We start from the raw sequence: 25,368 nt of genomic DNA on the forward strand, positions 1-25,368 counted from the left end.
CTGTGGGGTGCATCAAGACGTTGAGATTTTTTTTTTTTATCTCACAACTTATTGTTCACTGCTGGTCCTCATTTCAGACCAACATGATCCCTGGCTCTCCTAGTAGTGATGACTCCAACTGTGGAGGATTCAACAAATTGAGGAGAAGGAAGTTATCATTCCGTAGACGGACAGAAAAAGGTACGTCCTTCTGTCTCTTTGTTTTACTGTTCATTAAAAACCTGAATGATTAAGGATGTGGGTTTTTCTGCCAAGTTACTTCTAATCTCCTCTGGCCTGATGAGTTTAACTCTTTTTTTCTTCATCTGTCCAGATGATGCAGATGCCGGAGAAATCAAAAAGTCCAATAAGTCTGCAAGACGAAAACAGCGGGAGGCTGCCAACAACCAAAAACAGGAGGAGGCAACGAAGAGACAGTGGGCGGCACATCGAAGCTCGGTGTCCTCACACTCAAGTGGTGATGAGGTGAGACGTCAAACTGTCATCAAGAATCCCTGTACTCCCTGAATATGAGGTAACGCTGATGTCCTGGATGTTCTCTTCTTACAGGGGGAGGAGTCAGTCATGACTAGTCTCGCACCTCCGCCTGCAGTGCTGGAGAGCGCCCAGGCTCAGGCCGCGCCCCTGAACTTCAGTGAGAACGCCGAGGGCGATGGAGACCCCAAGACTGGCAACACCTGCAATGCCCTGTCAGGTAAAACAGAGCAGCATCGCTGTAGAATAATCCCTCCCACGCGTCACACTCACTTCTCTCCTTCTCCCACCTCGTGCTGCGCAGGTGCATTCTCAGGCGTGTCTAACATCTTCAGCTTCTGGGGAGAGAGCCGGGGGGGCGGTCAGTACCAGGAGGTTCCCAGCTGCAGCCTGGCTTCCCCCCCGCCCCTCAACACACCGCTGCACAGCCTGAGCCGGCAGCAACGCAACCAGCTGGACACGCGTCTGGACCTGCTGCAGAAACAGCTGAACAGGTACAGCTGGCAGGGTGTCTGCACGTGTGTGCTGCCAGGCTGGCTGGAGCTGCTCTTTTGTGTGTGCTTTTTTTTTTTTTTTTGTGCAGAAAAAAATAAGGCAAAAGTGAAGTCACTGACCATCATCTGATTGTTTCTTTTACCTGACTACCTCTGAAAGGAGCCTCTTAGCTCCAGGTTTTCCAACCCTGTGGCTGGATGAGCCTCCTTTGTTAGGTCTTGTTTGGATCACATGCTGTATGTCTTTGTACTGGTGTGAAGCTGGGATGCTCAGAGATTTAACGCATGATTGACCAGATTGAGGAATGCACTCGACAGGATGTGTGAGCCAGCTGAACCAATTTGGATGGAGTGTAGTGGCGTGTAAGAGGACCAGTGCTCTCCGAAGTATTGAAAATATCTGTTCATGTGGTAAAGTCGCTGCCAGACATCCAAGAAGTTGAACAAAGTTTTAAAACGACAGCAGGATGAGTCCTAATTAGGTGTATAGGAGTCTCGAATAGAACCAGCAGGTTTTGTATTCAGTTCTAAACATCCTCTTTCTGTGCACCACACATTTATCTGTTTCACACTGTGACAAAGGACGAAATGCTGATGAAACAGCAACAGTAACTAAACAATGCGATATAAGCAGGACAAAGTTTTAAAAAGTGAATGGACAGTTCACAAGGCGGTGGTCGTCCATCAGTGCATTTTACAGTTTGTACCTGAATGAGTTGTTTTTGCAGAATGTGTCTTTGCAACGAGGATTCACATCAGACATTTGTGTGAGCTCCCAGTTCTTAGTCATTATTTTTCTGCCTCCTACACACTGTGCAGGTTGGAGAGTCGCATGTCGACGGACATCGGAGTGATCATGCAGCTGCTGCAGAGACAGATGGCCCTGGTTCCTCCTGCCTACAGCGCCGTCTCATCACCACCTCAGGTAATAACGCACTTATTTTATTTAGTACTGAAAGAAAAACACACACACTGGCAAACGGCGTCCAATGTACTGTAACCATGTATATGGCTTTAATTTAAGTTAATGTCTTACAGTCAGTGTCAATGGCTTAAACACTCACACACAGTGAATGCTGTGGGACTTGTAGTCATAAGCATCAGTCTTTGAGAAAACACTAAGTCATCCTGTCAGCAGGTGCAGGGAGTAAGGCAGCTCTTCATTATGTTTGGGAACATAATGTATAATGTACTTCTGTACGGACAGAAGGCTACGCTTCACACAGACAAATGAAAGTGTTGTTTCTTCTGCAGGTCTCACCCTACCCTGGTCCAGGTCCAGGTCCAGGTCCAGGCCCAGGTCCAGGACCAGGACCAGGACCAGGACCGGGAGAGAGACTGGTTCTGCCTGTTTCACCTCTGGAGACAGACACCCTGGCCTCCCTATCACAGGTCTGTATCACAAACCTTTTTTACTCTGTCCTTCTGTCACACATTAATACATCTGAGGGTATTGAGTGGAGTCTTTGCTGATTGAGTGTTTTCCTTGCTCACCGTTAGATGTGCACAGAGCATGGAACTTTAAATTAGCAAGGCTCCCACTTAGTGTGTTTTTTCTCAGGCACATTTTAATAGTGGAGTTTATCTGAATGATGTCTACTAATTAGCAGCAGAATGAATCAGAGCATATCGTAGCTCTGCTTATGACATGATAGTTTTTGATGCAAACACTTTACAAATAAATACACATTGCATTTATAGAAGATGTTTCACCACTCAATCAAGCAGTTTCTTCAGCTCTGAGGGACTGGTGGGAGGCTGAGATTTAAATAGGGAACTCTGTGGATAAAAACCCATCTGAAACGTGCTCGACTTGTTTCTGTAGAACCAGAAGCTGGTGCTACTAATTCCCATTAACAGCTGGATACTTACCTACTATTTGTCCATTAACCACTTTCTCTATGGACGATCAGTGGGAGCTTCCAGTCTCAAAGTGTGAATGGGGTTGAAACTTCTTGGGGACAGAAGATAGGACTATTTTGTAAACTGATGATAGATTACATCTCAGGGAACCTCCTCTGCTAAGAGAAGTTTTTTTCAAATCTTTCTTTACTCCTTCTTCCTTTGCTCTGTCTTGTCGGGCTAAGATTTTGATGTTGTTATCTCTAAAACGCCTTATGAACTACCATGGCCATGGCTGAGAACCTTCACAGACATACATTTGTTCTCCAAATTTATTCACTGAAAATGAGCCTAAGGAAAATCAATCAAAATAACAACTGATTATAGCAAAAAAAAGAAAAAAATGGAGGCATAGAGTGAGGGTTCCTTTAAATATTTCTCAAGTTATTTTTGTTGTGAATCACAGTGCACATTAGTTAACTTTGACTTTTCGGGTGCTTTCACACCTGATGTTCTAACCTTTGCATTAATCCCTCAGATCAGTTTGTTTGCTGCTCATCATGTATGTTAACATCGATTATTTCTTAAATTTCCTGAAATTCAGTCACAGTTTTTAGCACAAAATTGTGACCAAACCACAAAACACGCTGCAATAACATAGTGTTCAGTGCGTGTCTTGATTAGCATGTGTACACAAACCTAACCATGATTAAATGCTTAACCATGATTAAAAATACTGTATCAATATTTTCCTCAGTCTGAATAATATATCGGTATGAAAACTTAATGACAATGAGAGAGTAGCAGCAGCCAGTTCCATGACCTCTCAACTTGTTTCCCTGCAGATCTTGGATTCGCAGGACTTTGAGGAATTCCCAGCCAAGCCACTGGACTCCCTACAGCCCCAGCCCACCCCTTCTGGACTGGACAGCCTTGACCAGCACATGGAGTTGGACCTGGGACTAGGCAGTGGGGCCGGGTTTATTTCAGGGCCAGCGGCAGGTTCAGGTTTAGGTTTAGAATTGGGGGGTGGGGCGGCAGGGGGTTCAAGCTTAGGAGCAGGATTAGAGTTTGGTTCAGGGGTATGTATGGGGGCTGGGGCGGGGCCAGCTGCTACAACAGGGGTATCTCCTCTGGATCTTGAAACCCAGAGGCGGATGTCCCTCCAAGAACCACAGACACCTCTGGACTCACGGACACCACAGAGACATGAGTCTGACCCAGGGGGGAGCTAAGAACGAGGTGGGGAGGAGGGGGAGGAGAGTGGGATGGAGGGAAGGACCCAGAGAGAACGTGTGTGATGTTTCGTTCTTTATGGTTCTACCACTCCACGCAGGACTCTGGAGATCAGGAGGCATCTGCTATACCTACCACCTAAACCCTTTAGAGCACTCAGCTACAGTATCAGCCTCTCTAATAAAGACTCGCTGTCCAGAGAATGAAGCCAGGCGGGGGGGCAAGGAATAGTATGATGCTGCTCTCTGTCTGTTTTTGTTCTGGAGTCCCTCCCTCCCTCAACTCCTTCACGAAACATCTGAGCTCCACAACGGTACAACCTTTAACCAAAACCAACAGAGCAGAGAGGAGTTCTGCCTTTTACTGAACACCATTCGAGTTCACCCAGATCAAACTGGGTGTGGACCTCTCAGTTATTCGCCCAGGATGACACTTCTTCATGGTCACATATAAATGACTGCTTACTGGTAGAAGAATCCCTTTACTGCTGTATCTGGTGTTGGATGACTGGCAAGAATAAGCAAAGACAACATTGGACAGAATTATTACAAAAAAAAACAAGTAGCCATTTACGTCTTGCACTGAAAATCCTATTGATATAATGATTATTCTCTATGTCCGTGGCGCTTCCGATAAACTCACAAACTGGTTGGTAAATTGTAGTGTTAGCTGGCCTAACAAGAATCCTGCTGTCATTGGCTCCTTCCCCCCTGATGTCCCGCCCCCCCAAGAGGTGGAGTGAAGGCTTCAACCTTCCCAAGAGCACACTGGATTGGCTGGTCTGCACCTCAGGGGTGGGAACTGGAGGGTTATAAGCCATGAATCTCTCGATTAACATATCAGCTGCCCTGTCATAAACATTGTACAGATTTGCTAGCGAGTGGAGAAACATATGGCATGCCTAGGCAACCGGTAAACTGGCAAACTTCCAAGTTTTCCACAAGAACAGTACAAATATTTAAACAAGCAGGAAGTCCCAGCGTATTAATTTCATCTGCTTTGAGTCGTGACCTTAAAGAGGAACAGAAAAGTTGTCTCCGCGACTTATTAATGCTGGCTTTGATTTGTAACATCGAATCAGAGCCCATGTACAAAGACAAAAAAAAAAGAGAAAAAAAAAGTTATTCTAGTTTATCATAGTTGAATTTGCTACCTCAGATTTCATTGGTCCTTACTTTTTCTTTCACCTAAGCACGCACCCAGAATGCTTTTACCTTGTACATAAGAGTTTGTCGTTGTGTTACGTAAATATACAAGTTTGCCAGTTTACAAAGACCAGCCGAATGCGCCATTATTCTATGTACAGTACTATATGCAAACACTGGCAAGAGGAGACAAGTGAGTGCGCTTTAATCTTATTATGTGTTGTGTGTGATAGGTTCAGGTCCAAAGCTTCTCATGTGTGCGTTTGTCCTTATTATTATTATTTTTTTTTGTTCTTTTTTGTTTTTTTGGTCTGCAGCGCTTGGCGTATTGTGCGTTTGCTTCAGCACGCTGTAGAAAGTCACTGGATTCTAACGTTTGCCACCAGACAAAAAGATGTGAATGCTCTGTTTAAACAGGCAAACAGGCTCTGTGGTTGATGATCCAGACAGCACAAACCCTTTACACAGTAGGCTAAAAACATTTTTAAAACATCTGAATCTATCCGAAAAGAAATGGTACTTTGGCAACAAATACTTTATATTGAGAGTTGCCCATTTACTCCCATTCAGAAGTTCTCAAATATACAGTATATGCTGATCATAGTTTTGAACTGTGTACAAACAGTTACACAGTTACACCGTTTCTCTGAGGTATTAAGGCCCAGATGCTGCAGCGCCACTTAACTTTTCTGGGAAAATAAGAAGTGCACCATCTTCGTGTACACAAACAACTAAACAAATGTCATTCATCCACTGGTTTAGAATTTGATATGAAACAGGGCCACAGTCTGACACTGCTCTGTTCAGGATCATCACAAGCCATGTTTCCACCTAAAGTACCTGATTTACCCAGGACCTTTTTCCTCGTGACTAAAAAAGATTCCTATCGACTGTTAGTTCTCTGAGTTTTCAAAGCATAAATGTCATAGACTGTATAAAAAATGGACACCATGACAGCTCCTCAAAAGTGAAACCAAAGCAAGTAGTGCTCCCCCTGGTGGCTGGCTGGAGTATAGGTCATAAGCTCCACCTCCTCCACGTTAGTGGATGGGCCAAGCTAAAACCCAAAATTCACACAAAAAAAAAAATTAAAGAAGATTTCCGGTAGCTAATATATTGCCGGTGTGTGAATAAGTTTAAATTTAAAAACCGAATGTGACATCATGATGTAGGACGTGTAGGACCAAAAGAGTAAGAAAAAAAATACAGTGTATTCTCCAACATTTTTCTGTAACTGGTGGAGGTAGAGCAGAGCGCAGTATTTACCCATTTACCCACCAGCGAGTGTGGATGAAGAGTTGGTGGGTCATCGATAACGTGGCCCTACTTTCAGACAGCACTGATCAGACTGGATGGTGGCACCATATCCCTGGGATAGTAGTGTCAGTTTGACCAATGGGAGGAAATAGAGATGCATCATCCATTTTTTCTACAGTCTATTGCAGAAACTAGATAAATTAGCTCTGCTCAACTCCAGTCCAGTAAGTAGCAGTAATGCAGAGCACTATATGGCATAGATATCGTCAATAAAGTGAGGACAGTGCATCAACAGTAAGCCTCGGGGAGATTCAAGCTGTGCTCTTGCTTGTGATTTACCACTTCCTGAGACGGTGGTGGAAAAGGGATGAGCAAGCAGATTCAAAGCACACACATAATACGTCAAGTAGGCAAACTGATCAATGCAGTATACCTGTACTTTACCAGAGCAAAGACATTTGGGGATAGAATAATTTCCTCAGAATTCAATTTAGATTTTGTACCCTCGGATGGAAGTGCACTGTTCCTCTAACATTTCCTATTCCCTGGGGAAGGTTCCTGTGGAGGTAACATGGCTGAAAGGTACCACTGCTCAGGTTTTTCTGCTCTGTTTCACTGCTCATATTACTGATAAGATAAGGAGAGGAAAATGTTTCGGACAGTTTGTAAAGACCTTTGTAAAGACGTTACAAAGACGCAGTGCAACACCTCCTCAGCCGTCAAGGAAACGACAGCTTAACAGGGATTTGCTAAGTGCTAAATTACATAAGCCATACTTTAGGTGTTCTGTGAGCAGCAGTTGACAGTAGTATGCCACGAGGAGTGGTTCATTATTAGATCAAGACAAAGGCACATGAGCACATGAGACGTTATTTATATCACTAGAAGTTCATGAGATGAGATTTTGATGATTGATGCAACATGGAGTGACAGAACACTATTGAAATGTTGAGATGAAGTACAAAGCTGAAGGAAAAGTGTTTCAGGGCATCTGTAAAAACTGACTCAAAATCTCTCAGACATTTAAGAATAAGTACACTTCCCTTTTAAATCTCCAATACTGTCATCTACAGTTGGAATAAGCAGATATATGATACTGGTGAATATGGTGCAGCGTTGATGCAGTGTAAAGGTGGCCTCGGATACCTCAGGGTAGGCACAGATGAATGAAACAATACTGAGAGCAGGTTAAATGACAGCCCTTTATAGTGAAGCTTAAATATTAGGAGCTAGTTTTTGCAGTTTTCACTCGATCCTTTTTGAGTTTCGAGTTCTCCAGACGAAGGAAAGCAAACCCCTCTGACGTCTTCAAATTGTCTTCCCTGATAGAGGAGTGTACGCCGATCGACCGCCTCCCTCTGCGAAAAACGACGAGGACTCAGAACAAAGGGGAAAAGGAGAGCCAGCTGAAGTGCAATAGTCCTTTAAACAATCCAGATTTGTAGCAGCTAAAAGAACTGGTAAAATATTCAGCACTTTATTTTTATTTATTTATGAAAAAAACAAAACAAAAAAAAAACAGTGCACACGTTTAATAAAGACTCAGGAATGTGTCGACGGAGTCAGTGGGCTGATTTTTCCTTTGTCTCGTGACTCAAAACCAACCAGAAAAAAAAAAAATTAAAAATGAAGGAGCTTAACGTTTAACAAGTTTGGTTTTAGTGGAATTCCTCTTGTAATGCTGAATTGTGAAGATTGTTACAGATATTGCTGCTTGCTGGTCTAACTTATTTATTTTATTTATTGTTGTCGGTTTCTTATTTTTTATTTTATTTGTAGATTGTAGCTGAAATTATTTAAAACGAAGAGCTCCTTTTGTGGAGCAAGTGAAGGATCTCTGTGTAAAAATGTTGCTCCCTTTTTCGTTTGAGAGAAATCTGCACTCAGACAATATTGAACATGTTCGATATTCATGTGCTTGCTGAGTGGTGCTTGTATTGCTGTTATTATTCCTATAGTCTGTAAAGCCTGATTCATGCCACGTTCCGTCCGTTGTGTGCATGAGGCCTGTTCTGACCGTCGGCGTCCGCGCAGTTGTCGGACCGCGCGGCTGCACGTGCGCAGCTTGTGTCGCGCTTTGTAAAGGTGCACTTTAGTATCGAACCAAAGCAAAGTGGATGCTGTAACAAACCATCGCTGGTGGACGGTTCAAATTCGTAATGCGGCTCTTTGAAGTCAAAAAGAATGTTACGAAAATTTGAACTGAGGGCGTAAGAGCAGCTGGACTATCTGTGATTTTAATGTGTAACCGAAGGTACATTTGCGCAGACTTGTGAGGGATTGTTTGCCCCGTGTGATCAGGGTGATTTTGGAAAACTTGAACCCAGAGATTTACTGTAAAAAGAGCGTAAAAAGCTGCCTCCAGATGAGTGGAAGGACTGAGCTGCGTGTTTTTTTTTGTTTGTTTTTTTCAGCATTAAAACAGCGAAAGCATCCTGGATGTCCAAAGCTGACACTGACCAAATCTACCGACTCCTTCTCACTACTGAACCCTATGTGCTTGTTTTCATCTGGCTTACTTTTCTCACACACTCATCAGCTTTACTTAACAACCTGCGTCCATGAGGCGCAAGCTCTAACATCTAGTAAACACATAAATCTTTCAGATTTTCAGAAGCAGGCTCTCCTCACCATCTCACGTACTGTAGCGAGTTTTTTTGTTTTCTTTCATGTTAGTGATCAATAACAGTCACCTAGTGGCCTGAACTGTATCTTTACATTCAGAACTATGACCTCAAAGCTACAATGTGGTTGTCGTCGACTCTTTGAACTTGTGTGTGACGGTAGATTCAGTGCTTAGAGGACACGTATATGTAATGCATACTGCATATTATAAGAGTAGAGGGTGCACTTAAGGAGAAAAACGGGATGGGTGTGTTTGTGGAGTGCATTAAGGAGAAAGTGTTTCCAGCTCTTTGCATTTTGACACACACATATACGTATAAACACACCTTCCTCAGTGGCTCTTCCATTCTTCCATACCGCTGAGCTTTTTTCAGCTCTGTTCAACTTTCTATGAGTTCCGACACAGACTCGGGAGTTCTGTATTTGTAGATATTTTGAACACTTGGGGATGGGGCAGGGGGTGGGTTTAGTACCGTTTACACAACACTGGATCTGCTCTGTCACTCCTTGCCTGTACATACCAACGTCTGCTACTTGTAAAGGAATCAAACTCTTTGGCACTCGTATAGCCAGCACTATGCAGAAACTGAAACATTTCTTTGGCATGCTTTGAAATGCAGAATAACTATAGAGGAAAAATATAATGAATAAATGAAGTCTGCTCTAATTTCTTATTAAAATAATAACCTTATTGAAGAAAAAAAAATAATAATAATAAAAGAGCCGTCCATGGCAGAAATGGACGTGGTGATGAGGGTGGTTACGATGGAGGTGTTGAAGCTAAAGACTTTTAATATTGTGCACATTTTTACTTGCATGCTGCACTGAGAATCATCCAGCAATGAGACGGTTTGACGTGCAAAGCAGCTGACTTTTTTGCTGTATGCTTGCAGACCGTGTGTAGAGTGAAACACTGAATTCTTCCGGGTTACGGGAGAGTCATATTTATATATACATATATATATATATAAATATAGATATATACAAACTTCCAGGTCCTGGAAGAGAGGGGTACTGAATAGCTGCAAACATAGTGATCCTTAGATGATACAATGCTATATTGTATATTTGTATCTTTGGTTGCAAAACACTGTAATGGAGTGATGCATGTGTGGCAGTCCTGGGCAGAACTGGTGACTGTTTCCCTAATACCCAGGAGTGCTTGATTTATCTTATCTGGGCTCATTCTCTCTGGCCTCGGAAGATAAATCAAGTGCACCTAAAACATTACAATATCTGCTTTACTCTTCTGGGACCAGCCACACACCGAAGAGTGACAATCTTTAACCTGGATGAGGGTGGTTGTGGAGACTGAGGTGTTAAAATCTGTTAGCAATAACATATTTTTAACACAGAATCCTGAGATCAATGTCCCCAAACAAAGCCCTGCAGATGCTTCGACAGCAGCGACGTTTTTAAATTGTGTGTTCCCCCGTGGCCAGTCCCTGGAACATTATTTAACCACAGAATTATAACACTGGACTGACCAGTGGGGTTCATCTACAAGCTCATAACACATCATTCATGTCTACGACTGAAGAAGGTCGGAGGGGAAACGGTGACACTCCAGGTTCTGATTGTGTGATAGCAATTAACAACGGTTGAACTTTCTAAAATTTCAAAAATGTTTCTTTCAATAAACCTCCTTGAAAGCTAAACTCATCCAGCCTGGACTCTTCTTTGTGACATTTAATGGGACTGAAGCAGCTAAATGTGGGAAAGCTCTCTGCACATTTCATCCGCAAAGTGCTTCTCCCTCCTGTAACGTCTAGCATGCTTTTATAAAATGATAAACGCCTTGTTACTGACAGATGACTGATCCATATTAGGGTTTTAAAAACACAGTGACAAAAAATTGTTCAGCCCAACATATTTTCTTCTAAGCTTTTCCACTCAACTGTTACAGTGGCGTGAACAAGTTACCCTTCCTGATTTCTTTATTTTATTTCTTTTTGCATTTTTGTCACACCTAAATGCGTCAGATCATCAAACAAACAAGGGAATACAGGAAATAAAGTCCAAACCTACATGGCCCTGTGGGAAAAAGTGTTTGCCCCTCCTGTTAAAACATAACTTACCTGCAGTTTATCACACCTGAGTTCAGTTTCTCTAGTCACACCTAGGCCTGATGACTACCACACCTCTTATCAAGAAATCACTTCAATGGGACCTGTCTGACAAAGTGAAGTAGACCAAAAGATCCTCAAAAGCTTGACATCATGCCAAGATCCAAGGAAATTCAGGAACAAATAAGAGAGAAAGTAATTGAGGTCTATCAGTCTGGAAAAGGTTCTAAAGCCATTTGTAAACCGTTGGGACTACAGTGAACCACAATTAGAGACACTATGCACAAATGGTGAAAACATGGAACAGTGGTGAACCTCCCCAGAAGTGGGTGGTCGACCAAAATTATCCCAAGAGCTCAGAGATGACTCATCCAGGAGGTCACAAAAGACCCCACAACAACATCCAAAGAGCTGCAGGCCTCACTTACTTCAGTTAAGGTCTGTGTTCATGACTCCACCATAAGAAAGAGAATGGGCAAAAATGACCTGCATGGCAGAGTTTGGTGGTGTAAAAGTAACACTGCATGCCAGAAATACATAACCTCTGCTGTCACGTCTACCAAAAAATCCTGAAGGAGAATGTTCGGCCATCTGTTCATGACCTCAAGCTGAAGAGACCTTGGGTTCTGCAGCAGGACCTGGATCCTATTGAGATGCTGTGGCATGACCTTTAAAAGGATGGTTCATGCTCCAAAATCATCCAGCGTGGCTGAATTACAACAATTCTGTGAAGATCAGTGGGGTAAATTCCTCCACAGTGCTGTAAAAAACAAGTTGCAAGCACTTCATTGCAGTTGTTGCTGCTAAGGGTGGCGCAACCAGTTATTTGTTTTTTAGGGTAATCACAGGGCCATGTGTGTCTGGATTTTGTTTTTCCTTCACTAAAAACTACATTTTGTGTTTACTTCAGAGTCAGAAGGCTTTATTGCCAAGTATGTTTATACATACAAGGAATTTGCCTTGGCGTTTTGTTGTATGGAAGACACACACACACGTAAATGTATGCATATACGCGACATTTGGATGGCAGGGACATTGATAAATGTCCCTGCCATGGATGGATAGTGCCATGGATGGATCCACCCTGCCTTGTAAAAAAAAAAAAAAAAATAGGAAGGGAGCCACCACTTGTGCACACTTGTGTGTATAAAAGCATGCTAACAAGAACACAGTGCAAAAACTGACATCTAGCTAAAATGTCTCAAACCAAGTGAAATGGGCTCATTTCACCTTTCTTTTTGTCTGTCAATGTAATTCTTCTTTCCAGGCAGTTAAGTGTTCAGTTCCTAAATGATAATAATCTATTTGTTGTTGAGATTTTCTTACTGGAACTAGCACAACTCTAAAGGTTTTAGATTAACACAGACAAGTGCAACAACTATTTTATCTCCTTAAAAAAACAGATAATGACCAGATGAAACACACTGATTTGATGCCCATAGATGAAATCCAATGCAATGACAGTACTGACTGGAAAGTCTCAACTATTGCTACTGACTAAACTGATCTGTTGATATTTTCCTTGGATCATCATAAATCTTACACTATTTTGGAGAAATCTGTGGGCTCTTAAAGGCTACATCGATTTACGTGAAACCTAGTTGAAGAGCATTATGCTGCCTGGGACTGATGTTTGACATTTCCTCCACTAGGGCTCACTATAAACCTACAATAGGAGAGTGGAACCGTTGCGAAGCAGAAATGTAATCGATTTTTGGCCTACGTGGGGATGTTTACAAGAAGCATCATCCACTTCTAGCTTATTCCCCACAAAAATATTACAATAAAAATCCCGCCGTTTCTGTTTTTTCCACCATACACGGGGACGTAATTCACGTCCGCCCGGTGACATTCCAGTCTGCAGGGCGGTTTAAGGGCGTCTTCGTGGGCCGTGGCCGTATCTAGAAACCATTTCCCCCGGCCATTGGACCTGCACTGTCCCGTAAAAGGAGTCAAACTTCTCCATTGTATGCGCACGCTGTCTGTCAAAAATGTGTTTGGTGACGACGGGGAGCCGAAGAGACGTTTGGAAGATGCGATTGGACAATTACACTATCATTCAGAGTTTTACGTTAATCTGATTGGACAATGTGACAGTCGCTCGGCTGTCTTGACACGCGATTGGAGCAGGCGCTTTTCTGGTGGGAGGAGCATGTTAGTGTGCGCCGCGCGGAGTGCACTCTGAAGTGGGCGGATCGTAGCGGTGACAGCGACGCTTGGAGAGTCCCGACAAACTGTCAAAGAAAAAAGGAGCCGACAACAATCGGTGAGTCGAGTTGAAACAAAAACGAATGCTCTGCGTGTGAGTGGGTGGAAACGCGAGGCGCCTGTGTTCGCTTTGAGAGCGGAGTTGGTGCGCGGACGGGCCGGAGTCTGTAGCAGTGAAAGGACGGTGATTTTGGATGAGTGATCTCACAGCACGCATCACGGCGGCGGTGTATGGGTGTAGGTTAGCGCTACCTTCAGGTGCACCTCGTAAACTCTTGCTTTTCTGATAGTCATCGCGCGAACGGTGTCAAAACAATTGCACTTCCTATCAGTTAATAGCCACGCGCGGTTGTTGGATTACACTGCTGCTCCTGGCTGTGAGCTTTCAGTTTCCCCTTCGTATTTATTACAAAGTTGGGTAGGTCATGGGCAGCCCCATTATTCCGGACGGCCATAGAGGCAGCACGGTGAAGTTGCACTGTCACAGCAGAAACAGAGCAAAGTTATGCAAGCTAGCTCCATTCATTGGACCTGTTATATTTCATACTGTGGCTCAATAACACACTGTGACTTCAATCCACGAGAGTGAAATTACTAAATGCGTTAGTGTTTTGTGCAATAAGTGTGCAGGATATTTGTGTTGCATTTTATTATTATTCATTTGAATATCGTTCCAGTCTGTGTATAGATGCTGTCATTTCCAGTTTGTTCCCTATGTGCGCTGCTTCTGTATAGCTTTGAATGACGATTGAAAAAAGAAGGGGACAGTCTTAGATATTATTATTCTTATTTGCTTGATATACTGGTGAAAGCCACCAATAAGTCTTTCTCTGCAGGTACCTGATGCAAAAAAAGTCAAATTGAAGTTGTACATGTTGTATTGCTGCATAGCTAATAGAGCTGGGTAATGTGATTGCCGTCATAACTCCACCAAATGACAAGGATTCGTAAAACCTCAATAAAACTATCACTGGGCGCATTGTTGATCTTGGAGATTCAATTTAGAGGTCCCCCTTCATAGGCTTCGTAAAGAGCTTTGAACCACATCTGTCATCCCAAATTAGCGGATGAAGTTTGTTCTGTACCGTTATACTAACTCGGTCAATTCCCTCCTTTGATAAAGACCACATCATTCTCTGAGTCTGCTTTTGTTTTGAGTGGAGCGCATTTGTTTGACAAAGCATTTCAAGGTGCGTGCCTTTCCTGTGATGCCCAGAACTCGTGCATCACCATTATTAAAACGATCCTGAACATGATTGCAGAGTTTTGCAGCGGAAATTGATATGAAGCAGAATGAAAGCAGAGAGGATTGTCCTCTTTCCAACCCTCCCTCCCTCTCTCCCTCCCTTCCTCACTCCTTCTATCCAGATTACTCTCCAATCCTCCACCAGCCAGATTACTGTGTGGGGAAATGAGAGGTGGGACTGATCTAAGGCCTTGTATTCATTATGGACCTGATCCAGTCACATCCCTAAAATACCCCGGTGCTTGTTGCTTTGCCTTAAGCCCACCCCGAAGCGATCAGGTATTAGGCCTGAGCGGTCGCCGGTTATCAAACAGGTCAGAGGGGTTGTTTGTCTCTCTGGTGAAACGCTGTCAGAGCTGCTAAAATCAGCAGAAATTCAGAGAATCTCTGTGTGACGTGTGGAAGTGCATTCTTCAATCAAGCCCCATCTGAAGTTTCTGTTTGCAATCATCGGAGTCCCTCCCTGCTCCCCCGCTGTCTGCACAGAGACACAGATGTTGGCAGAAACAGATGGATAAAGGTGTGTCGGTGAGAATGGCTCTTGTTGTTAAGCAGATGAAGATAACTCTCATGACCCATCGACTGAGTAAAGTGCAAGAATATATCTTGCTTTTTCTTAGCAGGGAGGTTAATCCATCGCCTGGTGGCCTGGTGCAGCACGTTTGTTGCAAAATCAGAAGTTAAGAAGAGAAACTACCTTAAAAAAAAAAAAAAGGTTTTTACTGGAGTCGTTTTATAGAAATACCACAGCAGTGCCTGCACTACTAAGGCCTGATATTTCCAAAATAACATCTGGTTGTTTCCTTGCTTTTTTTTTTTTTTTTTTTTTTAGAAACACAACTTGTCCAACTTGTCAGGCTGTACAGTACCACTGTCACTGTCTCACCATTCACCGGTGTTTTCCAGATAGTGGAGAGATTTCTAGTGAAATTGAAAGTTAAAAGAAGACTTAAACGTTGGGTTCTGCTGAATTTTGCGTATAAAACTTTCAAGGCCCGATTGGTGCCAAGCCACGAATCGCGTTGTACACTTCCAGGGTAAACTGAGTAAATAATTACTGACACATGTCTTAAATCTGATGGCAGCCATTAACCTTGAACAGAAAGCTTTGTTTGGGGAGTGTAATTGTAGAGTTGATGGGATAGTTGAAAGACAATACACCGTACAACCTTGAAGCAACCTAAGCTAATGGTAGTGTTTGCACTAGCAGGCCATTTGTATGCGCACAATTGTTTAGTCATGCAGCCACACCCAGACTTGTATTAGAAATCTTTTCCTCATTAACAAAGTAAGACAAGTTTCAGGAATCTGTCATTGTTTAATGTTTGTCTTATAATGCAGCACAGCCACAAAATGTCCATGTCATCACACCTAAATTTCCTTCAGAAGTATGTGTGGAACATTTGGGTGGTTCATTTTCACAGGGCAATTGAGGCAAAGCAATTGAAACAAAGTTCAGACACACTTTTTGGTTGAAATTTTAATTATGATTTAAACCTCCTGGATTTCAAATCGACATTAGAAGGGTGAGCGGTGAGCGTAGGAAGTGGCATTTAATGCTCTTCTGAGCATGGTTGATTTGCTGAATGAATGATGTACTCAATTGATTGAGCATCTAGAATATACGTAGAAAACAACATTTTTGTATATATAACACATTGATGCTGCTACGACACACCTATGTTTGGTGCACACTTAGGTAAGCTGCTTGGGTTTTAGCATCTTAATGACATCCAGTAGCTCCTGTTCTGAGATATGCATTCAGTGAGCTGCTTGGTGAAATAAGGATATTGAGTGTATGGGTGATGTGTGTTCACACTGCAAATGATTTGCTCTCAGCAACCTGAGACCCCCCTCTCCAACAAGGCTCAGCTCATTTGGTTTGTGCCGGGACGGGGAGCGATTGCGTGTTCGCACCAACCCAAGCGAACCGCCCTCATCCCAGTGTCCTAACAATGATCTGGGTAAGAAGGATTACTACTTTGCCTACTTCCTAATACATCATTTAAATTGTCCTTTGCAGTGTGTTTCTGTATTACCCTGATGAAGGCTATGAGTCGAAACCTGTCGGTTTAATAAAGTTGTTCCATTTACTACAAGTGCTGATGGACTCTTGACCTTTGTGCAGTTTCTTTTCCTCCTCCATGTGCCTTTATAGCATGGGAAGTCCCACTATAAATACATTTTTCAAATAGAAACAAAACAGTGACCAGTTAGGGAATTATGGTTGACATCGTTTATAAGACTTTAATGCTGTAAAGGACACACTAGTGGCAAAAAATGAAATATTTTCAATGGAAGCCCCTAATATGTAGCTCCAAACTCGCTATGTCGCTATGTGACAAGAGGTTAAGCTGTCTTGAGTTTTTGATGCAGTGATGGGTAACCAATCATATGCCTTTGTATCACCAATGCATTTACAAGCAGAATGACAGCACAGCATCAGTCAGAGCTTTCAGAAATACTGAAAATGTGGCCAGCCTTCACTGTTTTGGAACTTTTGTTGCTTGTAGTGTGGACATTGCATGAGGCAGCCATAAACCTCTACAGGCCAAGGACCAGAAAACAAACCAAAATGTTTTAGAATGTTTTTAAGCTGGCCTCAAGGCGGTTTTGGTTATTGTTATTTGGAAGTATCAGACACTGTTATCCGGCTCTAGCGATCACTGTGTTTGCACAAATACATTTCTTATTCTGTTTTGTGATATCTAGTTGCCAAGTTCCTCATTTGATTGAAGCAGTTTTTCACATTTGTTACTTTAAAAGAGCTGAGAGCCAAAAGCCCATTGTCTGTAAAACCAAGTAAAACATAGATGGTTGTAACTCCGGCAGATGCTCATCATCTGCTTAGTCTTAGACTTAAGTATTTCTTAAAAGTATTTTTTTCACCATTAGGTCTGGTGACCAGAGGCTGGAGGAAACCATTTCCATCTGTTCTTTACTTTAGAGTAAATGAATATTAAAGCTGTTTGGTTGTGTCAAAGTGCCAGTTTCTCTCCAATGTTTTCCAGTGCCATAGTATCTGAACAGCATTAATGCTGTTTTTATTTCTTGGATAGTGTTCTCTTTAAATAAAAATATCAGACGATGGCCCAAAGTCGACATGATAACTTCCCTTCCAGGAAGACCCAAGCAAGGAATGAATGAAAAAGAAACCATCTGTTCAGATAACAGTGGAGCGCTCTCATCTTTAGTACAGTAAGTGTGTTTGTTTTTACAGAATTTTGGGTGATTAGAAAGATATTGGAGAGAGGCCTCTTCTACTTTTTTCTCTCCACTTTTCTATGTTTTTTTATCCAGATTCAGTTGCCTCATGCTTTTTGTTTGGTCCAGGACCAGTTGAGTGATGCTAAGCATTCAGGAAGATCCGCTGCTGGGTAACAAACTGGAATGTTTAATGTGTACCTTTTATGGTACATTAAGTGGGACATTAATGCACTGTATTAACTGAAGTATCAAGTGAGTTATTAAAATACCAGTATAGTAAATCATTAGGCAGTGCACTTACTTTGTGCAGGATACAACTACAAAGAAATTTGTTTTGGAAATGTGAATGAATAAACATAAGATGAAGGAAGGTAGACCCAAGGAGGAAGAAATGATGGAAGGAAGGGGTGAGTCAGGAAACAATGGCCACAGTAGGAGGGGAGATGAGGAAGGAAGGGAGGAAGTATTTAAGCAAACAGGTTCCTGGAGTTACTCGGTTGGAGAGACCGTGAATTCTTCTCAGGCCTTTAGAATTTCAATTGACTGGACTTGAGAGTCACTGACTCCCTGTCGATTGCTCTTGTCCCAGACATTCCTGGGAATCATCATTCATCCTAAAATATTTCAAAGAAGACGCTTTGTAGTTGTGTGAAACTGCAGATGCTGAAGCTTGTTTGGGAGTTGTCCAGGTGAAGGAAGAGCCAGGGTTCGATGTGAGGCTAAGGAAAGCTGATCTGTGGTCCACAGTCGGGCCGTCCCAACTGTAGCAGGATACTCTCTTCAAGGTCAGCAGCCTGCTTCATCCCAGCCTCTGTCTAGGAATCAGGAAACGGAGGAAATCCATCATCCATTTGTTTCACTGCTCCCAAACAATGCATGTTTCCCAGTGCACTTTAGACTGGGACAAGGACTGCATTATTATACAAGTGTAATGACTCTCTCATTTCTTTTCTCACAGACCTAAAAATTTGAACTCAGTAGTTTTACTTCTCAGCCTCTCTTAACTGTTCATGAATAAATTTCAGATCTCAGCCTTCTTATTGACTGTTATACTCTACTGAAGCTTGGACGTTGAGAATAGTATGTAGTGAAGTTTCATGTGAAAGACAAGGATCATGAGAAAGGTATCACCACTAATAGTTGCAGATATTTTTGGATGTACTCCCCCATTCCCACCACTGGAAAGGTGTGGAGGAGGGAGTTTCAGACTATTTACTTGATTCACTGCCTAATCCTTCAGTCTAAATGTCAGAAAAAGCAGATTTCTTGGAGTCCAAGTTGATGTCTTAATTGTATTTCTTGTCCAACAGTCCTAAAGCAAAATATGTTGAGTTCAGTATCACACAGGACAAAAATATCCAACAGATTATTCAGTGTTTTGGCTGAAAAAAAGGCACATTTTTCCATATTGAATATTTTAAAAGCAGGAAAACGAAACAATATCATGTTCATCCATATTTACATGGTCTCTTAGAGATGATCAAATATGTTCCTGCTTTGGGCAAAGCCTGCTTATTGCGCGGGGACGGGTTGACTGTCATGTACTTAGTGGGGCCACGTGTACCAGACAGCTTGACCCGGGAAGAGCATTTATGATTGGTAGTGATCAGTACTCAGCAACAGGGTGGTAAACAGCTCCAATAGTGCCGGTAATGCTTTCCATCAGCGCTGACCCTGCAGTGATTCATGTTTACTGAGAAATCAATGGGGTTTTAAAACCTGGTGATCCATTGATGGGAACTGTGTTATAATGCTTCTAATTCACTGAGCTGGACTGGACTGGCTGTGATTCAGCGTTTTTCAGACCGAAGCGTTTAGGGTCAACGCAGCACCTTTCGTCTGTTTGCCACTCCTTAAGAAGCCTAATTCATAAACTTCTAGTCCATTGGCAGAAGAGTTTGTAGTTTATCAGATAGTCTGGTCGTAGCCCGTCATTTAGTTTTATCGAAATCTCGGATGACAAATTAAATTGGACTTTGTGCTGCCCATCTGAGTATTTGTTGTCTTTTAATGTCGTTTTGGCTTGTTAAGAATCATTTTGATGGAAAGCAGCCAAGAGAATTTATGAGTCTTTCAGTGCCGTATCAAATCCCATACCCCTTTTCATCAGGCTCTGCTTTTCCTTCCTGACAGAGAGGCGAAAAGCAATTTCCTTACTCAGGTTCAGTCCTCTGCTTTCAAAGAAGTATTTTTTAATATTGATTTATATTAAATCAATATTGTAGCCATGGCATGCCTAATTGCTAAGGAGATGTAAAGTCTTCTGGGGCTGCTGCAAATTTTTCGTTTGATTAATCAATACATCTTTTAGTCTGCTGATTGCAAATTCCAAGAACTCATGGTGATTATTTTTTAATCCGAACAACAAACTATAACCTGAGGATGTCTCATTTACAGTAATGGAGCACAGATAATCAGCACACACTGGGAACCAGGAACCAGCAATGTTAGGTTTTTCCTTTTTACAAGTTAAGAGTTAGTGTCTAACCAAGCTATGCTAATCTGTTATTGACTACACACAGTGATTCTGAGAAAGATAGGAACCTTGTACTTCAAGATACACAAATACCCAGTAGATAAATCCCTTTTGTTTTAGTTTCTAAAAACTCAAAATAGTAACGTGAGAAACAGGAACTATCACTATGTAGAATTTATTTCCTTAATTAAACTTTCCAAAGTGTTCAATCCTCTTCATTGTAGTGCTGTATATTTTAATTGAAATGTCTAAAACTGACATTTCTTTACTAATCTACTCTCACTTGCTCATCTGGCTGTGATTTGTAGTAGAACTACCCAGTTGCACACAGAGGTATTACCTTCCTCTGTTTCTCTTACTTGTTTTCTCCTAGAGTCGACTAGATTCAGTCTAATAAATCTTTCTGTCAAAGTTAATGTAGTGTGGAGAGGATAGCTTGTACCTTGTGTTCTCTTCTCCAGAAATGTTCTGGTCATCCAGCGCTGCCATAAACTCCCTAAGCCTCTCTGAAAGATTTTTCTCCTTAACGCTGTCTCCAGGACACTATTCTCTTCTTTTAAATGTGGCGTTCAGGGTTTGTTGTTGTTGTTGTTTCGGTTCAGCCTTTACTGGAATGTACTTGATTTATTCTTTTTCTTTTTTCTTTTTCTTTTTTTGTGAGTGAACTAAGTTGGTAGTGTTGAATGATGATCCTCTTCTTCTTCGTTTTTGTGGCAGCTTTGACATTAGCCAACAGCCACTGGAACAGAAGAAGAATAAGCCGTTGTCTTCTTCATCGTTTGCTTTGATGCTAGTCATATGCAGTCTGTGTGCTAACCAATCACCTTTAAAACCAAAGAGGAAGAAGACGTCTCGACGCTACAGGAACGTGTACCCATCTCCTGATACCCATCATGACATCCCAACTGCAGACTTTACTTAGCGTCATTTTCTAGCTGTAAGAGCTAATGCTGTAAGAGGGTGCATAGGGACCAAAGGGTGGAGTCTGATGTGATTGCGTGACAACATCAGATTGAATGAATGAAATGATGGAGGGATAGACGGTTAGAGAGGAAGAATGGGATGGTACAGAGTGAATCTGTCCCTCTAATCCCACACATACACAGTAGCACAGTAGCAGCTGGACCAGTGTGTCAGCAACCGAGGCTTTACCAATGCCAATCAGCCTCGCTGGGAATTATGCAGCAGACTGAAGAGCCGGATGCTACACAGATGGAAGGATAGGTAGATGCAGTTGGTTCTAAACAATTAAAAATAGGGAATATGCAACAAAAAACATTTATAGTATCAGAACATTAAAAAGCTTTAAATTGAAAACCTGTGTCAAAACCGTGGTTCCTAAATAAAAAAAACATATAGAAAAGGCTAGCAAGTATGGTGTCATCCTATCTTGAACAGACCATCTCTCTTCTACAGGGAAAAAAAGTCACACAAGAGTCACACAGAGATTCAGGTTACGTAAGTGAGCAAATCAACAAATTTACCACTTAACATTTTTAAGACAGGCCTCTGTTACATGTCCCATAAAGTCCTGGTGAGTTCACATAATTTGCATTAATGTGCAGTTTTCATCTGTGCATGTAACAAGCTTAAATGCTAAAGAGCTCTTATCCTGTTCCTCTTAACCCTGCACCTCATAAAACAGCAAGATTTGCCCTTTTGGTTGGCGTAAGGCTGCAAATGACATCCTCTTTCTTTTAGTTTCTAACAAGCCAAAAATAGTAATGTGAGGAACAGGGCCTATATAACATCACTATGTAAAATTAGTTTCCGGTGTGAAACTTTCCATATTATTAAACCCTGTCAGCCTAGTGTTGTAGAGACTAAAACTGACACTTTCAGAAACATTTCATTTTTGTTATTTCATTAAAAAGGTCAAATTTCTTACTTACTGAATTTTCAGACTTTTAATTCACTACTGTGTCGAAGCCCCTTACGAAGGAGGGGTGAGTCACCCTTAGTTTAAACATGTCTATGATAACAGGAGGACAGAGGGAGTAAACGTCATGAGTTCAGCTCTCTGTAATCATTCAGAGGTTTGATTTCTCAGTTCCCATGTACTGGGTAAAGGAGCGCCAATTTAAAAAGCCTCTTTTTCATGTCATTCACATCCTGCAACTGGTATTTATCTTTTATTATGAAGATATCACAAAATTACAGGACATCATTTTGTTTTGCTATAATCACTGAGAGAATTCGCAGACTTTGCAACTTTGATTCACTCCAGAACTCTCTCTTCTCCTGCTTTAAGAGCTGACATTTTTCGCTGATATCATGCTTGTTCTTTATCGACGGTTCGTTTTCTTATCACATTTTAAGATACATGGGACTTGTGGAAAATGGGAAGGAAGCAGACTGCGGTTGCAGTGTGCAACCATGAGGAATGTGAAGAATTTAAAAGCAAAAATCAAGTTCATAAGTCACTGGGCAGAGGCACTTTTTTTAATTTTTTTTTTTGGGTCGTATATTGTTTTTTCTGCAGACGACACTTCTGTGTGCACCCACACTAGGTGAGCACCCTCGGACATGTCCCAGGCCTGGATGCCCGCTACCTGTGTTTGTTTAGGGTTTGGAGTTCGACCTCCGCATATCTGCGAGTGTGTGTCCGTCCGTGCTTTGCATTCCAGTGCGATGAGTAAAGCCTCGCATCGCAACAATAGAGCAAAGAAATACTGTGTGTGTGTGTGTGTGTGTAGGCGAGACCACGGGGACATACAGGGAATTCATTCAGTCTTTGGCTGCCTGCTGTGTGTGCGCTTTCCAAAAGGGAGAAAGAGGACACGATGTCGGGTGTGGACATTGCTCCCCATCTGTCCGTCTGTCCTCTCTAATATGCGTTCTAATGGGCTGCAGCATGAGTTGAATTATAAAAACATGTCCCAAGAGTCCCGTGTAATTCTGTTAGTGGTGGAAGACTCTCTGCTCTCTCTCTCCCACACAGACACACAAATACACACACACATATATATACACACTTACGATCAAATACTAAACACTAGCCCTTTCACTTAGCCCTCAAACAGGCCCTCTGTGAGCTCCATCAAGGCGCTTGTGTGGGTGTGAGAGCAGCAGGACACACACTCACACACATGCTCTGGGCACATATTAACATTACCTAAAGTGGAGCTCGGTGAATGGAGCCAAGCATCAAAGATGTGGTGGCTGTTAGGAGCAAATCAGAAGGGATTCAGACGAGTGCAGAGCAGTATAAATTATCTCTGTTTAACCTTCCAACATTTCTGTGGTGTTCCCTACCAGAACAATCAGCTGCAGTGTCTCTCACCTTGCTTTTGTTTCCTGTTGATTCGCCTGTTTTCTCTCCATTTGGTCCACACTTAAGTGTTAAATTAACACTTAAGTGTGGAAAAGTGTCAACTTTTTAACACTCTCGCAGTGTTATTTCAACACAAAAAGGGGTTAAAATGATGGGACAATGTACATATGGTCATCAGTCAGTACGATTACATGCATGTGAAAAAAACAAAACAATTATTGCTTCTAGTTGTTTATTATATGATGTAATAGGTCGATTGGACATGTTCCCGCCAGTTATTCGATTTTCTCTGAAAGTTGAATTTCGACCATAGCTCGATTAAGCTGTGCATGTAAACACATGCTGTTGTGCACCAGATCATCTACACACAAAGCTACACAAATTTTGCAGCGCCCCAAGTTGTCACTGACAAATCACAGTTTTAGGTGATGGTTTCGATCAACTAAGTGTTAAAATAACACCCAACTCACTCAACTTAAAGTTGAGTTAAAGTTATGAGTTAAATGTATCGCTCAAGTCAATACTACCATACACTCAGTCTTGGTTAAACATATGTCATATCACAGTTCCAAAATGATTAAATGAATATAAAAAAGAGCTTGGCAAAACTGTGTAAATGTGATGCTGTCGTTTGCCGTGTGGCAGATTGCACTAAACAGTATGACGACACATTTATGGATAAATGATGTTGCAAAACACTGTCTAGACTATCACAGCAAAACGGAAAATGTCTTCTTGACTTGTCTTCATATAAAATTTTGACAAAGAAAGACTGAGATCTATCAGTAAAAATAAGGCAGCTTGATAACTTGAAAAACGAGTTGTAGTATTCTTCCCTCTCCTGTTCGACGGTCTAATCCTCCTCTCCTGTCCTCTGTAATGGTTTTACATCACCACTGATTAGGAAAGCAGTGCTCTCTGTACTTTTCAGAGCGCACAGGCTCAGGCTTCACTCAGTCAGTGACGACATGTACTGCCGCTTCTCTTGCCAGTTGCATGGGAAACCCCTTACAGACCAGCACCGCCTCTGTATTATTCATCTGCACGTATCCTCCTATTCATTATGTATTATGTGGGGTGCTGTGCATAAAAGCTGCTATTGCCTGACAGCCCTGTACGTACGGTGCAGCCAAACAAAAGAAAAAGAGTTAAAACTACATCATAAGGAAATACCAGGAGTTCCCCTACCACCGTTTATGGCATGGACTGTGCACACAGCACATTTTAAAGCACCGCTGCTACAATCATGAACATATCTCAGTCACAAATAAGCAGATGCCCGTTGCTTTAGTGCATCATCAGACTATTTCTGTCTGAGTCACATCACCTCATCTGCTGGTGTTTCATCCGGAAGCCAGGGTTGATGGCAAGGTGAAAATTAAGGTTTTAATTTGTCTAAGTGATGATCACATCGCGAGCACACCCCCGTCTATTTTGGGCCTATTGGTGTCTTACTCCAGCTCTAATGTATTTGGGACCCTGATGTCGGTGTCTCGTCTGTGGCTTCATGAGAAACATCAAAAAGTGAACACAGATTAACTCGGCAAATCACGATAACATGCATGTGACATCTAGTCGACTTCCCCTTTAATTATCCTAACTCCTAATGTGTGTGTGATCAAACCGTCCTCTAATTTTTACACACTAACGCCAATACTTTTCACATAAGAAGCTCTTAAAAAATGGGTGCACTCTGCCTTTGTATGTGTGGATCAAGCACCGTATTCTCCTCTGGATATGTGTGTGTGTGTGTGTTTGCTGAACCAGGAGCAAAGTTTACTGAAAGATTGCAGAATTATTTTCTATTCGTGGCAGTAG

At 42.1% G+C, this 25,368-nt stretch overlaps 2 protein-coding genes across 13 annotated transcripts in view; both read left to right on the forward strand.

Annotated features, from left to right (window-relative positions):
- Positions 1 to 8,859, forward strand: part of kcnh2b (potassium voltage-gated channel, subfamily H (eag-related), member 2b) — a 205,474-nt gene extending 196,615 nt beyond the window's left edge. For both annotated transcript variants that reach the window (XM_047567727.1, XM_047567728.1), the window contains 7 exons: positions 78 to 180; positions 314 to 465; positions 550 to 694; positions 779 to 968; positions 1,788 to 1,893; positions 2,223 to 2,360; positions 3,656 to 8,859. In XM_047567727.1, the coding sequence (XP_047423683.1) occupies positions 78 to 180; positions 314 to 465; positions 550 to 694; positions 779 to 968; positions 1,788 to 1,893; positions 2,223 to 2,360; positions 3,656 to 4,045 (1,224 nt within the window). In that variant the 3' untranslated portion in view covers positions 4,046 to 8,859. The remainder of the gene's footprint in view (positions 1 to 77; positions 181 to 313; positions 466 to 549; positions 695 to 778; positions 969 to 1,787; positions 1,894 to 2,222; positions 2,361 to 3,655) is intronic.
- Positions 8,860 to 13,288: 4,429 nt separating this feature from the next.
- The window catches only part of LOC124995407 (microtubule-associated protein 4), a 92,019-nt gene continuing 79,939 nt past the window's right edge, over positions 13,289 to 25,368 (forward strand). For all 11 annotated transcript variants that reach the window (XM_047567715.1, XM_047567714.1, XM_047567719.1 and 8 more), the window contains exon 1: positions 13,289 to 13,405. The gene's annotated coding sequence lies outside the window, so the exon portion shown is untranslated. The remainder of the gene's footprint in view (positions 13,406 to 25,368) is intronic.

This window comes from Mugil cephalus, chromosome 18 (assembly GCF_022458985.1).
Source record: "Mugil cephalus isolate CIBA_MC_2020 chromosome 18, CIBA_Mcephalus_1.1, whole genome shotgun sequence".
NCBI lineage: Eukaryota > Metazoa > Chordata > Actinopteri > Mugiliformes > Mugilidae > Mugil > Mugil cephalus.